The 14,244-nt window shown below is 37.0% G+C and overlaps 1 protein-coding gene across 1 annotated transcript in view; it reads right to left on the reverse strand.

The window, feature by feature from the left end:
- Positions 1–3,342: 3,342 nt before the first annotated feature.
- BMP5 (bone morphogenetic protein 5) overlaps positions 3,343–14,244 on the reverse strand; it is a 137,486-nt gene continuing 126,584 nt past the window's right edge. The window contains exons 5-7 of the mRNA XM_052649024.1: positions 9,499–9,575; positions 7,578–7,688; positions 3,343–3,492 (exon numbers count right to left, since the gene is read on the reverse strand). Coding sequence (XP_052504984.1) covers positions 3,343–3,492; positions 7,578–7,688; positions 9,499–9,575 — 338 coding nt within the window. The remainder of the gene's footprint in view (positions 3,493–7,577; positions 7,689–9,498; positions 9,576–14,244) is intronic.

Raw genomic sequence — 14,244 nt, forward strand, 5'->3', positions numbered from 1 at the left:
CATCAGCTCTGCTCTTGTTTCCAGATGCTTAGTCTGGAAGCTGTTTTTGCCGGGCTTCCTCTCATCCTCCTATACTCGAGCCGCTGGATTTGAGGCTGAATTGCTTCTCCCCATCCTCTACCCACCGACTGGAGGCTAGCTGCCTCTGTAAAGTTGAAACTAAGATGCAAAGGTTAAAGTGCATGTTTTTCAAAGTCTGAAGTTTCTTTGTACTTTTAAAGGCTGTATGATCCTGGTTCCTCTGTCTTTGAAATCTCCATCTTTCAAACAACCTCTAACAAGTATGACAACAGACTTGGAAGTAATCTTGCAAAACTTGGCTCTTTTTTGTTGTTGTTGTTTCCTGTCTTTATTTTTTTAATTTAAGTTTATTTATTTTAATTGAAGGCTAATTACTTTGCAATATTGTATTGGTTTTGCCATATATCAACATGAATCCGCCATAGGTTAATTGTTAACTTGAATAGAGTGTCACCTTTCTGCCTACATACGAATAAATACTGTCATACATTAACCTCCAATTAAAATAAATAAATTTATATTAAAAAAATAAATATTGTCAATGATTGTTACTTTTCCCACTTTTTCCTTTGGTTAAAAAGAAAGCAAATGATAAAATACAGATTATAGATAAATACGTAATGATGTATATGCTTTATCAACAAAGGTATCTTCACTTGTAACTTTGAAAAGCACCAGACCCCTCCCCAAAAAATGCAAAAGAAAGAACACAGAAAAGCAGGTAATCTGAGAGCCAGATCACATATCGACTGCACAACTGACTGAATTGTTATGAGACAGTGACTTGTGTTTGGGAATGAGGATTTCTTCTGCCTTGAGTGAAGTTACACTATAAGCTACCTATTTATTGTAAATGTCTCGAGAGATGACATTTGCAGACTCTACAGTCGCCCCTAGATGCTGGTTTAGATTCAGCACTGGTGATGCAGGAATTATTAAATGACAGTTCTTTACTTGAGAAAAAAAATGTTTTTGCATTTTCTTTTCTGTGTTTGTTTCTTTCTTCAATACAGACAAATTTATTTTTGCCTTAAAACAATGAGTATTTGTCATTTTTGCCCTTCTAGTATCAAAAATGATTAGGACCACTTTACAAAGCAGAAAAATTAAAAACACACCAACAGAAGAGTCAATGCATAACTAGCCAAAAAGACCTGAGTAGTTTGGATCCTGTTAAAACAAACCAAATTATTCTGATTCCTTGTAATAGTCTGAGTATTCAAAGTAATACTAAGCATTTACTCTAATAGTTATTTGAAAATAATGTGACTGACCATATGTGCAGATATATATATGCATACATATTTTGAGAAAATATAAAAATACTCATGCTAAATATCTCCCTTCTTAAATGAAAGAATAAATAAGGTCAATTCGCATCCTAATCATTTACTTTTTTGCTATTTAAAAATTTTCCTTATTGTTGGAACAGATTAAGAAAATATTTAACTCACGGATGGTTTCTTTGCTCATTTAATAGTGAGTTACTTATCAACAACAGAAAAACTAGTTTTGGCAATTAAAATCATGTAATCCACAAACATTTTAGATCTGATATGCTTATAGTTTCAGTTAGGACATACTTATATTTTGTATCCCTCTTAAAAATAAAAAAAAAAAGCCAAATCAAGAAGCACAATAGAAACTAGCATCACAAGTTTAATATATTTTAAAACATAGAAATATATTTAAACAGCACATTTAAAGAATAATATAATAGACTTTCATTTCTTATTCTTATAATGGTATACCATTAATTCAAAAATATATTACTTAATGTACCTCCAATAGAGTTATTATCAAGTTTACTTTAAGATAATCTGTATTTTAAAACAACATTGCAATATTCCTGAATCTGAACAAACCCATAACATTTTTAAGCTATTTTTGATACAAGTTTTACTTAAAAAGTCCAAAAGGGTGATTAATAAATGATGCTTTATGAGTATTTTAGATGAACTGTAAATAATCCTAGCCGTGGAGCCCACATAAATAGCAACTTATGCACTAAATGTCATTCTTCCAAAAGTCAGTGGGTTAAAGACAAGCCTTAAAAGGCAGAGAGAGAAACAGAGAAAATAAATTAATTTCAGAGGGAAGAACACACAGGCACATACACACAACAGAACCTTCCCACTTGGAATTATTTGTGCTTGGAGGAAGGTTTACAAAATCCCCCTCCAAAATAAGGTTTTCAATGAGCTCATTCTCCAAGATATGAAAAATGGATTTCAGCTGTTCTTTCGAAATGGCAATTCTGTCAAAGCCATTCTGGGATTTGGGGTAATTTCCTCCAGTTGAGTTTCAGTGCTTTTACCCTAAATAAAATCCCTTGCATCACATCAATCAGCAAACTCAGTTATAAAAGAGAGCTACAGAAAACGGCTCTGTCGGTCGCTTTGCTCGGGTATATTTTATGCATGCAGTGACTCTCATCTGTGGGGAGGGAAGGGGAGCACGTGTAAATGTTTCTTTATTTTGGACTGTTTTTAAATCTGAAAAAAAAAACAACTGCAGTAGTAGTGTTCTAGATAATAGGCAGACATGATTTATTTGAGGTAAGAAGGTTGTACTATGCTTTTTTAGTGTTAACTTGGAAAATTATGGACACAGGCTCAAGTCTGTCTCCACAGAATTCCTGAAGCTTTGAGCTCTTTGCAAAATCTACAACCGGTGAGCCAAGAAGGAACGCTTTCCTACAGTTAAACCAATTCTGTTCAAGAAAACAGTTAAAATAATTATGTGCAATCTTTCAGCTTCTGTGTTCTGCTCCCGTTTATTTACTCAAATCGAGCTCAACATTTCACTTTATCTAAAGTAGCAGAAACTCTCAAAGAAAAATTGTGTTCCTCCAAGCATTTTTGTTTTGGCTGGTTATTTTTTTAAGTTTCATTCTAAATATCAATAAATATCCTATCAGTTTACATTGGCACAGCATAACCAAATGCATTCAGCTTCCTTCAACAATACTGAACAGTCAAAGGAGTTCTGTCTAATTTCAGAAAATCATATAAAAATTACGTTAAAAATATTGAAGTGGAATAGAATTGGACTCAGCACATCCTACTAAAAATTAGACTGGGCAATTTTTTGCATAATGAAGTGACCTAAAATACATTTTACTGCAAAGGCATCCACAAAGGAGAATATATACCTTTAAATAAATAAAAGTGACTATATACATGCTCTTGTACATAGGTTAGAGAGATGAAATGAGCCAGACTAATTTTATTAAATTCCCCTTTTATCTGAAAGGATATTTTTTATTGTAGTCATAAACCTCAATACAGATCTTTTTCTTATTACCATTATTATGCACTATTAGTGGCAACCACACGAACGCACGACCATATTTCTGTACTTTTTCAAAATGACATTGGAGCTGTCATCAAAGTACAACACGGAGATGGCATTTAGTTTGGTTGGCGCACAGCAAGGCTTTGGTACGTGGTCAGGAAACATCAGGTGAACCTGGTTGGGTGGGAGGAAGAAAATGATTTACTTTTTAAGAAATAAAATAGATATTTTGTCTGCAGTTTTAAGGTGACATTCTTGTTTTATCACTGACAATCAGGCACTCTCTTAAGTTACCTCCCTCTCTTCTGTTTTTGCTCCATGGTGAGGTGAGGTGGGAGCTGGTAGTGAAGGATGTATCCTTAAGTATTAACACCTAGACTGGACCCACTGGATCTAATTACGTGTTGGGGCTTTGGAAAACATTCTACCAAGGAAGGAAAACTCTCTCTATGGAATATTCAGTGGAAATTTTCCTGGAGGAAAGAACATGGCAACTAGGACTGGGCTGCTTTTAGTTAAAATGGCCACTTCTAGGTCTATCATGAGAAACACGTAAGTTATGAACACAAAATCAACAAAGCAGCAGCACTTGACTGTAGAAAGATCTGGATCTAAGAATTATTCGTAAAAGGATAACTAAACACTAAATCAATGCATTTTAAACAATAAAATTAAAAGCGTGCAAATTCTTCATTTCCTTTGGTAAAGGAAACATAAAAATCACAGCAAAATAAACTCCAGGTAAAAACCCAATGCTTGTTTTAAAGCAATGATTTCAACTCTTCTCCCCATAATGTTTTACCAGATTGGCCAGAGTTTAACATCCTTTGACTTGCTTTCTCCCCTAGACAAGCGCCAAAAATCAAGCTAAGTTCAATCAGAAGAAAGAAGCCTAGATATGTTACAACTTGAATATACATCCTTACCTCTCTCTCTACAAAGCCTGAAAAGGTAGCTGAACATGGACAGTAAAATGCTTAAGTAAAGGATTTGTTCTCATTTTCGTCAAACTGGCACGTTTACCTCTGATCTTCAACAATCAAAGAAGGAGCCAGAACTCGGTTCCCCGCTTTCCACCCTCCTCCCCCGGCCCTTCCCCGAGAGGAGTTTATGGGAAGTCCCACTGCAGAGTCCTCCAGGATCGACAAAGAGAAAATACAGCTCTTAGAATCTTGGCTGCAAAACCCTGGCTGAAATGATATAGGAGTCCTGCCTATGGACAGACACGGCAGGAAAAATGAGGTGATCCGACACGGACGTGAAATTTCCTAAGACCTCACAAAACTGCAAGCTGGATGGTTCTCCAAATTTCAGAGGCAGCCTGAAGCCCTCCTTGGCTTTATCCTCCTCAACCCCCTCACCCGTGATGGATGGATAACCCCCTGCTTCAAGAATCACCTCACCCAGCCATTGTTCTGAAAAAAAAAAAAATAATAATAATAAGATTGTTCTTCCATCATGTCTCAAACATGTTCGGCACAAACTTGCTTTCCTTTAACAACAAATGCGCCTGTGTTCTTGTTTCATGTCCGTCACAAAATAAGCAGAGAATGCACAATGCCAGGGAAAAAAAAAAAAAACAGAAACACCAAACTTCCCATGTTCCCTTCAAGTTCTGTGATGACTTATGCTCCACATCCCAGGACAGCGATACAGACGAGGGGCCTGTTCCAACTCCCTGTCAGCGATTTAAAAAATGTTTGTTTTTAGACGCTGCCTTCTAGACTACAGTCCTAAAAGCTGACAGTATGCAATTATATATTTATTTTTAAAAAACAAAAAAAAAAAGCGATAGGGGTATTTGACAGTGTTTTTTCAATAATTAAGCTTTGCATAGCCTGAGCGAACCTGGATGTGTTAGATGCATATCTAAGGAAACAGCAAAAGCTCTCTGAGTCATTGAAATGACAGTACAAAGAGCTTAATTTCTGGGAAATTAAGTGGCATTTCTCTATAAATAGTGGCTGTTCTGCTGCGGCCCTACAGATGGACAGTGAGGAGGGCTCTTCCTCTAAGGCGTGAAATAGAAGCATCCTTCTCTCTGCAATGGGCCTTCAGCTGATAGAAGGCTGGACCTCCCCAGACATTCATCTTACTGGAGGACATTTGAATATAACAACTTTTCTTGTGCTGCATACCTGCTCTCTTGCCCCAACACTGATACCATATATCAGGACGTGCTTATAGGGCTCCCCTCATGGTTCAGTGGTTAAGAATCAAACTGCCAAAGCAGGGGACAGGGATTCAATCCCTGGTCAGGGAAGATTCCACATGCCAAGGGGTACCTAAGCCTGCACACTGTAACTACTGAAGCCCACGCACCTAGAACCTATGCTTTGCAACAAGAGAAGCCACCAGAATGAGAAGCCTGAGCATCACAGCTAGAGAGCAGCCCTCACTTGATGCAACTGGAGAAAACCCAAGTGCAGCAGTGCACAACCAGGGCAGGCAAAAAAAAAAAAAAAAAAAAAAACACTAAAATTTTTTTAAAGAAGTGCTTATTTTTATGGATAGCATAAAAACATATCATAGACATAGCATGGACATATCAAAACTTAAAATACCCCTAGGAATTGATTCTATACATGCATAAGGGAACCTCATTGGTCAAAAATCAACAAAAAGAAGAATATTTCTATGGCATTGGCAGCACAAAGCAAGCATGAAAGCAAATGCTGGTTGAAATTTAGACTCCATTTCTTCACTTTAGACAGTGAAATAAGAGCTGTAGTAAACAAAGGTTTTCTTTCACTTTATATAAATTTTGCAATCAAGAAAGAAATAATAGTTTCTCCCCACACCTATAAGTTTGCTGAGTATGATACAGTAGAGAAATTTAGGGTGTAAAGATCAGTGTTGGGGAAGGATAGACATGAGCAACTGTTTTCCATTCATTATTAAAAAGCAACTTGATAATTTTACATGATTGTATTCTGAAATAAATGTTTCTCTTCAAACTTGGGGGAGGAAAGAATATTTATAAGTGACTACCTTTCAAAATACATATTTGTTTTAGTTCTCTGCTTCCTCTCTACTCCAAGGTTATTTCCAAAGTCTTTGACAAAAGCTATGCTCTAGTTGCCACAGGTGTGCATCTTTGTGGTCTAGCTATCCACCAGTACCTCTGAGGTCAGTAAGATGCCAGCAAAACATCAAGTCAAGGATTTCATCTGTCAGAGTGTATACACCGTTCTTATTCAGAAGGGAACTGGGATGTTATTTCCACCAACTTTAAGTTTTGAATAAATTGCAAAAGAAGAGAACCTTTTGAAGAGTCAACTCTCCACACATTCTAATAGCTGCTCTTTCTGTTGGTCATAAATAAGACTCACCCACAAAGATAGATTTTTTTTTTTTCTAACAGCTACTGCTCTCCTACTGTTATCTACCAAATAACGCTACTCCCATCAGTGTCTTGAGTCCAAAATTATTTGTTCTCTTCCTTCTGTCATGATTACTTATAGTTGAAATGCTCCTGTGAACCCAGCTTTGATGTGGGGTCACATCACACAGCCTATGCATCTTCTAGAACCTCTTCCTCGTCTGCCAGAAGCCGTTCCCCCATCACATTAAAAGGTACAGATGTTGGAGTCAGACTCTCAAGGGTTTTCCTGAGTTCATTAGATAAGTACGATCACTGAGAGACCATGAGATTAACATTTCATTATCTCCTTCACAAAAATTAGCCTACATTAGTGGAGATTAAATCAGTATTACATTCCTAAGTATGGGAGGGAAGAAATGAAGATTAATTTCCACCTTAATGATTATAAATGAAAAAGATATAAAAAAATGGAAACCAATCTTCTACTTATATTCTACACTGAAGAGCTTCTATGATACCAAAGTATGTTATGGAACATTCTTAAATAAGGAGTTAAAAGCCCTCAGATGAAATTCAGCACAGCCATTATTCAAAGTTTTTGTAATGACTGCTAATGAATGGTTAGGTTAGAAACAGCCCCTGTGTGGTTAATCATATTGTCTACTGAAGAAATCAGTGCAAAATGACCATTTTGTGTGATTGCTCCAATTTTCCTTGCTGAATCTTTCCTCATTTTGGAACTAGGATTTTTCTTTAGAGCAGCCTGAATTTCCTGACTATATCCACATTTCTTACTCTTGCACAATTTTTATGTTAGGAGTTTGAGAAGAGAAGAAAATGCATTTGTTAACTCCAAATAGAAGTTTTCTTTAAAGTAACTTTATAAGAAGCCTGCATCATAAACCACTTTCTATTCTACACAAAGAAAACTTACCAGAGTCTGAACTATGGCATGATTGGTGGCATTCATATGGGCATTGAGTGGAAAAGAACATTCTCCATCACAATAAAATGCAGCATATCCTTCTGGCGCTATAATCCAGTCCTAAAATGCATGAAAGCAAAAGAAATAATATCACCAACATAAAAGCACAGAAAAACAGTTCTTAAAGAATACTTAAATATAATTAATATAATTCAATATAATATAATATGAAATTAAATACTCTGGATTGGTTTCTCTTTTTGGTTCAACAATTATTCTAATAAGACAGGCTCCTTCAAGCCTTTAATTTATGATTAAGTTAAAGTTTACAACAAAAGTATAAATATTTTCACAAGGAATTGTCCTCTGTAATTTCTCCCAGAGGTCACCATGTAAGATATTCCTAGCCTGTGTTAGCCCATATATTCATGAATAAAGCTGCAATCATGAAATAGCATTCTAAATATTGTTTAAACAGGAAATGATGAACTCTGCAAAGTTCAACTGAACCAGAAAGGAAAAGAAGAATAAACTTAATTGAGATAATTCTCATTACTTCTTAATAACTCATTCCTGCTTTAGAAGCTTGACAACCTCTTAAGTCTCTAAGATTTGTTCCTTGTCCTGTTTTTCTTTCCAATCATGTGTTAACTTTATAGTCTCTTAAGAAGAAATGAGTTGGAGAAAAATCCTAATCATTGTATACGAAAAATTTTAGGAAGCTAAAATGTTGGCACTTGAGATGGTGGCCCTGATATTTTTTTCCAGAGATGTAAAACTTGTCACCGATGTAAAATTATTGAACAATTAATGTTGAAGGTTTGTCATAAATTTGAAAATGCTCACACGTTACTATCACTCCTCAATATAATAGCTTGTATTCCGAGGATCCATTGTAATGAAATAATCTAATCTAACAATTTAATTTAAACTCTTTTGGCATAGTTATGAAAATTATTGTGGTTAAATCTTCCTCCTCACTGTGTTTGTGAAGCTTATGTAAAACATAGCAATATGACTTCTAAGTACAAGAAAATTTTTTTTCTCTACGTCTAACTTACCATAGACATAGTCAAGGATTCTACTTCCTACACCAATAATTTGTGACTGTAGAAGGCAAATGGAAATTGCTTGAGTTAATCTGAAAAATGGGAACTAAAATGGAAATTTGGGTATATTTAAACAACAGGGCTTCTTTTTTCACTTTCTAAGGTTGCATTTGTTCTTCTGCATAAGTTTTTTTTTTTTTTACCATAAACTTTATTAATTATGTTTCAATAGTGAAAGGATAATGCAGAAACAAAAATGATGTGGATAATCCTTATATGGAACTGTCAATGTCAAAAATAATTGGTATGTTCACTGCAGCACTGTTTATAATAGCCAGGACATAGAAGCAATCTAAATGTCCATCGACAGATGAATGGATAAAGAAGAAACAGAATTGGGTCTTTTGCAGTGATGCAGATGGACCAGAGTTTGTTATACAGGGTGAAGTCAGAAAGAGAAAACCAAGTATCCATATACAGAATCTAAAAGGGTGGTCCAGATGAGCCTGTCCTGAGGACAGCAATAGAGGCATAGATGGAGGGAAAGGGTGTATGAACACAGCGGGGCAAGCAGAGGGTGGGGCGAACTGAGAGACAGCACGGCCCTATGTTCACTACCATCTGTAGAATGGGCAGCGAGTGGGGCTCAGCTCAGCGCTCCGTGATGACCCAGATGTGAGACTGGGGGCAGGTGGGAGGGAGGGCAGGGGGAGGGGATACAGGTACACGGATAACTGATTCACGTTATTTTAACAGCAATGATACTCCAATAAAAAGTAAAATAAATTACAAACTGCATAGGAAAGATTACAAAGATTACAAGAGATTTAGGATTGATACAAAGCAGAAAAGAAGCAACCAATTTGACCGACCGTTCTTACCTGCCATCCCAGATCCCGGAAACTCACATAGAGTTCATGCTTTTTACAGGCTTGTTTTTGTTCACTGGTGTTATAATCTGAAAGTGAAAATCAGATTGTCAACAAATGGCAGTCTGTCGGGTATATTAATATTTCTTTTGTGAGGTCACTTATAAAGTCAAAAGGAGGCTGTATTTGAACTTGTAGAACATGAGTTTGAATCTCAAAGTGAAAGCTGCTTACTAACTATGTGAACTTCAAGCAAGTCACTTGTGCTGAGTTTCTGCTTCTGTAAAATGCAGACCTTGAGGGGTCCGGACGAGGATCAGGTTGGATCCTTTGTGTTGTGACAACAGCAGCCTGATACCTGCCACTCAGTGAGTGTTCATTCATTAACTAACTCAAACCACCGTTGTGCTTACTATGCTTAAGCATATAAAATATTCAAACACTATGTTTTGTATTCTTTCACAAGGCAGGCACTGGGAAAGTACCAACTGGGATGTTCCAAAGTACATGTTATCTTAGTACGTATCTTAAACTCAGGATCCCCAAAGTGGAGCCTCTGATTGTCCCCTACCCCCAGACCAATTTCACCTGCAGATAACTGCGAACAAGTTCCCAGGCAAAACAAACACTGTAGTTAAAACATACTCTTGCCTCTCACCTCCACATCTAATCTGTCAGGAAATCCTTACATATTTTACCTTCATCTGAAATTCGGCCACCCTCACCAGCTCCATGACTGGCTCTGGTCCACGCCGCTATCCTCTCTTTCCTAAATCACTGCCACATCCTCACTGCTGTTCCTCCGGCTCTGCACCGTCCCCATCCCATCAAAGTAGCCAAGTGGACCAAGTGTCACGCTCCAGCATAAAGTCTCACGGTGGTTCCTGCATCATCAAGGCTCCCAAGGTTCTGCATGGTCCAGTCCCATCACCCTCTGGCCCCTTTGCTCTCCTTCACTCTACTCCAAACAGCCTCCGCGCTGTTTTGCACACAGTCTGCTTTCTCTCACGTTAGCTCCTTTACTCTCGACAACCCCACCCTTCCCTGCAATGCTCTTCCCCTGAATATCTACTTAGCTAACGCTCAGAGCTTCCTCATTTCTTAAGCATCATCTTGTCAACAAAGCCTTCACTGATTCCCCTGTTTCATATCCTAACCCCTACTCTCATATTTCTCTCCCCTCCTGCTCTGATTTTTTTTTCCATTTTGCTTACCATCCCTTAATATGTTACACCACTTACTCATTCACCATGTACCCTGTTTCTTATCTGTTTCCTCCCTCTAGAGTGTCAGCTCTCTAGGGGTAAATATCTTGCCTGGTCCCATTTGGTTCTCTGATACCTCAAATGTCAGAAACAGGGCCTGGCACACAGTAGATACTAAATAATTAGGAACTGAAGAATGGATGCTTCAGAATGTTCCAGAAATGGCTTGAAGCAAAGGAGATACACACTTTCCATAACTTATTTTGGAATATAATCTGAAAAATCCGTAACCTTTGATAATTGTTGAAAAAAATGCAGAATTCCACTTGCATCTGGAAAAAGTAAAATACGAAAGAAAAACAGAGCATTACAGAAAATGTCTATTCATGCCTTATAACGGAACCCATTTAAATTACTTCCAACCCAAAAAAATGAAAGAGAAAAAAATGTAGGGTGATGGGAACTGTGAAATAATTTATTTTAAAAGAAGACAGCTAATGTTTTCTTCTAGGAATAAATACTACCTTCACTCTGACAGTTGTCTCTAGCAAATCAACATAGAAGTTTGCTATAAAAAGCAGCCTGTCATAAGGTGTCACCTTCCAGTTTAATTATCCTCAGCCTCTAATGAAAATGAAGTCACGTCAAAGATCTAAGAGACCTGTTCTAACAGATCCTGTCATCTGCCTTTCGCAGTGACATCAGCTAATTATTTAATTAATGTGAGTCTAGCAAAGAAGGTTCAGTGAATGCAGAAATCCTTTTCCTTCTAGACCAGTGTTATTCCTGTGTGTGACAACCTTCATTAAACCATGTAAAACAGAGAGCCAGCAGGAATTTGCTGTGACTCAGGGAGCTCAAACCGGAGCTCTGTGACAGTCTAGAGGGGTGGGATGGGGTGGGGTGGGAACCAGGTTCAGGAGGGAGTGGACATATGTATACCTATGGCTGATTCATGTTGATGTATGGCAGAAACCAACACGATATTGTAAAGCAGTTATCCTTCAATTAAAATAAATTTAAAAACATTCCTATCATAAAAACACATCAGTCAAAGAAAACACAGAAAACTCGAGCAAGGAAACTCTGACACTGTGTTCGTGCACGCATACAATCAATCATGCGTTAACTACATTTAGTAAGCACCTCCATGCCAACACTGAGCACAGGAGAATGAATACAATTTCTGTCCTTAAGATGCTCACTGTTTCATTAACAATCAACTAAAAGATCTGAAAAAAATAAATATATAGATAATGACAGAAAATGGAGGAAAGAGAATTTGTTTGAGATTTAGCACTCTTCTTCTTTGGGTAAACTTGTAATTGACATAGCAAAAAAAGTTAACTTCGCCCAAGCAATGAAGCAGCATAAAGTAATAGTAAGTGCAATACCATGAAATGGATAAGTTTGAACATTGTATCATTTCTAGGGAAAAGGAAGAACTCAAGTCTGGTATTAGTTTGACTGCATAAACTTCTTGACATTTTAAATAAATAAATAAAAGTTTTAAAGTGTCAGCTATGCATTACAGCAAGGGAGAGCAATTTATTTTTCCTCAAAAAGGACAGATAATATATATATTTCAGGCTACGGGGTTTCCTTCACAATGATTCAGCTTTGCCCCAGTAGCATGAAAACAGGATTTAGGATGTATTGATAAAAGGATGGATGTGACCGTATTTCAAACAAACTTTGCTTATGGATCCTAAAATTTGAATTTCACATGATTTCTGCATGAAACAAAACATTATTCTATTTTAAGTGTTTTTCACACATCTAAAAATGTAGAAACCATTGCTAGGTTGTACAAAACCAGGCAATGGCTTATTTTGCCAAACCCTGCATCAGACAGTCATGGGAATATTTATTCATCCATCCTTGTCTTAATAAAAAACATTGAATATGAATAAAGACCTTATATCCAATAACACATTCGAGTATATGTGAAAAACCATAACTATGTCTATGACCATTTGAATTCCATGTTTATAAAAAAAGAAAGTAAAACTTAAAAGTCAAAATAGATCTGTTCCATCTATGCAGCTTTTCATGCAGGCTAAGTGATGTATACACTGCAACATCACATAAAGGTAACGAGCAATGAAATTTATAACAGAATCTGGTTCCAAGAGTCTGATTTCATAGAGCATTAGGACCATATGCTTAGTTGGTCAGAAATAAAAATTAATGGATACTGACCAAACCAGCAGTCTGTAGTTAGCTTTACTAAATGGTTGGCAGAAAAACCTCTGAGAGGAAAGGCAAAGAAATTAGATTTATATTTTTAAAAAACATTGATCGGCAACCCTTCAAATATGAAAATGAGCCAGACATGATGCTGCTCTTGACAAACCTGCCTAGAATTCAAGAGTATCACCAGAAACCACTACACATTCTGAAGTCACAGCCAACACTAGAAAAGCATTCCTCAACCACAAGGCACACAGTATTTCTGTTTTGCCTGTTAATGGCAATAATATTGGGAGACCAGTGCCAAAATAATGACTATTGTTAAATACTTTTTGCCAATTTATGATCAATTTCTGGAAAAAAATGCAAATTTATGTTTTACAAGCTACTTGATTATTTTTTCTTCCAGTTTTATTGAGATGCAATTGACATACAGCACTGCACAACTTTAAGATATACAGCATAATTGTTTGACTTACATCCATCATGAAATAGTCACCACAGTAAGTTTAGTGAACACCCATGATCAAGGACTTACAGCTGAACAAGCTGGGTTTAGAAAAGACAGAGGAACCAGAGATCGAACTGCCAAACATCCACTGGATCATAGAAAAACCAATGGAATTAAAAAAAGAAAGAAAGAAATCCACTTCATTGACTACGCTAAAGCCTTTGACTATGTGACTCACAACAAACTGTGGAAAATTCTTAAAAGGATCGGAATACTAGACCACCTGACCTGCCTCCGGAGAAACCTGTATGCAGGTCCAGAAGCAACAGTTGGAACAGACATGAAACAACAGACTGGTTCCAAATCGGGAAAGGAGTCAACATACGTCAAGGTTGTGCATTGTCACCCTGCTTATTTAACTTACATGCAGAGTGCATCATGGGAAATGCTGGACTGGATGAATCATAAGCTGGAATCAAGATTGCCGAGAGAAATATCAAGAACCTCAGACATGCATGTGACACAACATGGATGGCAGAAAGCGAAGAGGGACGAAACAGCCTGTCGATGTGGGACAAAGAGGAGAGTGAAAAAGCTGGCTTAAAATTCACCATGGAAGAAACCAAGATCATGGTATCTGGTCCCATCACTTCATGGCAAATAAATGGGGAAAACATGGAAACAGTGACAGATTTTATTTTCTTAGGCTCCAAAATCACTGCAGACAGTGACTGCAGCCATGAAATTAAAAGACACTTGCTCCTTGGAAGAAAAGCGATGACGAATCTAGACAGCATATTAATAACCAGAGACATCACTTTGCAAACAAAAGTTCATATAGTCAAAGCTGTGGTTTTTCCAGTAGTCATGTATGGATGTGAGAATTGGACCATAAAGAAGGCTGAGCAC

This window comes from Budorcas taxicolor, chromosome 11 (assembly GCF_023091745.1).
Source record: "Budorcas taxicolor isolate Tak-1 chromosome 11, Takin1.1, whole genome shotgun sequence".
NCBI classification, from domain to species: domain Eukaryota; kingdom Metazoa; phylum Chordata; class Mammalia; order Artiodactyla; family Bovidae; genus Budorcas; species Budorcas taxicolor.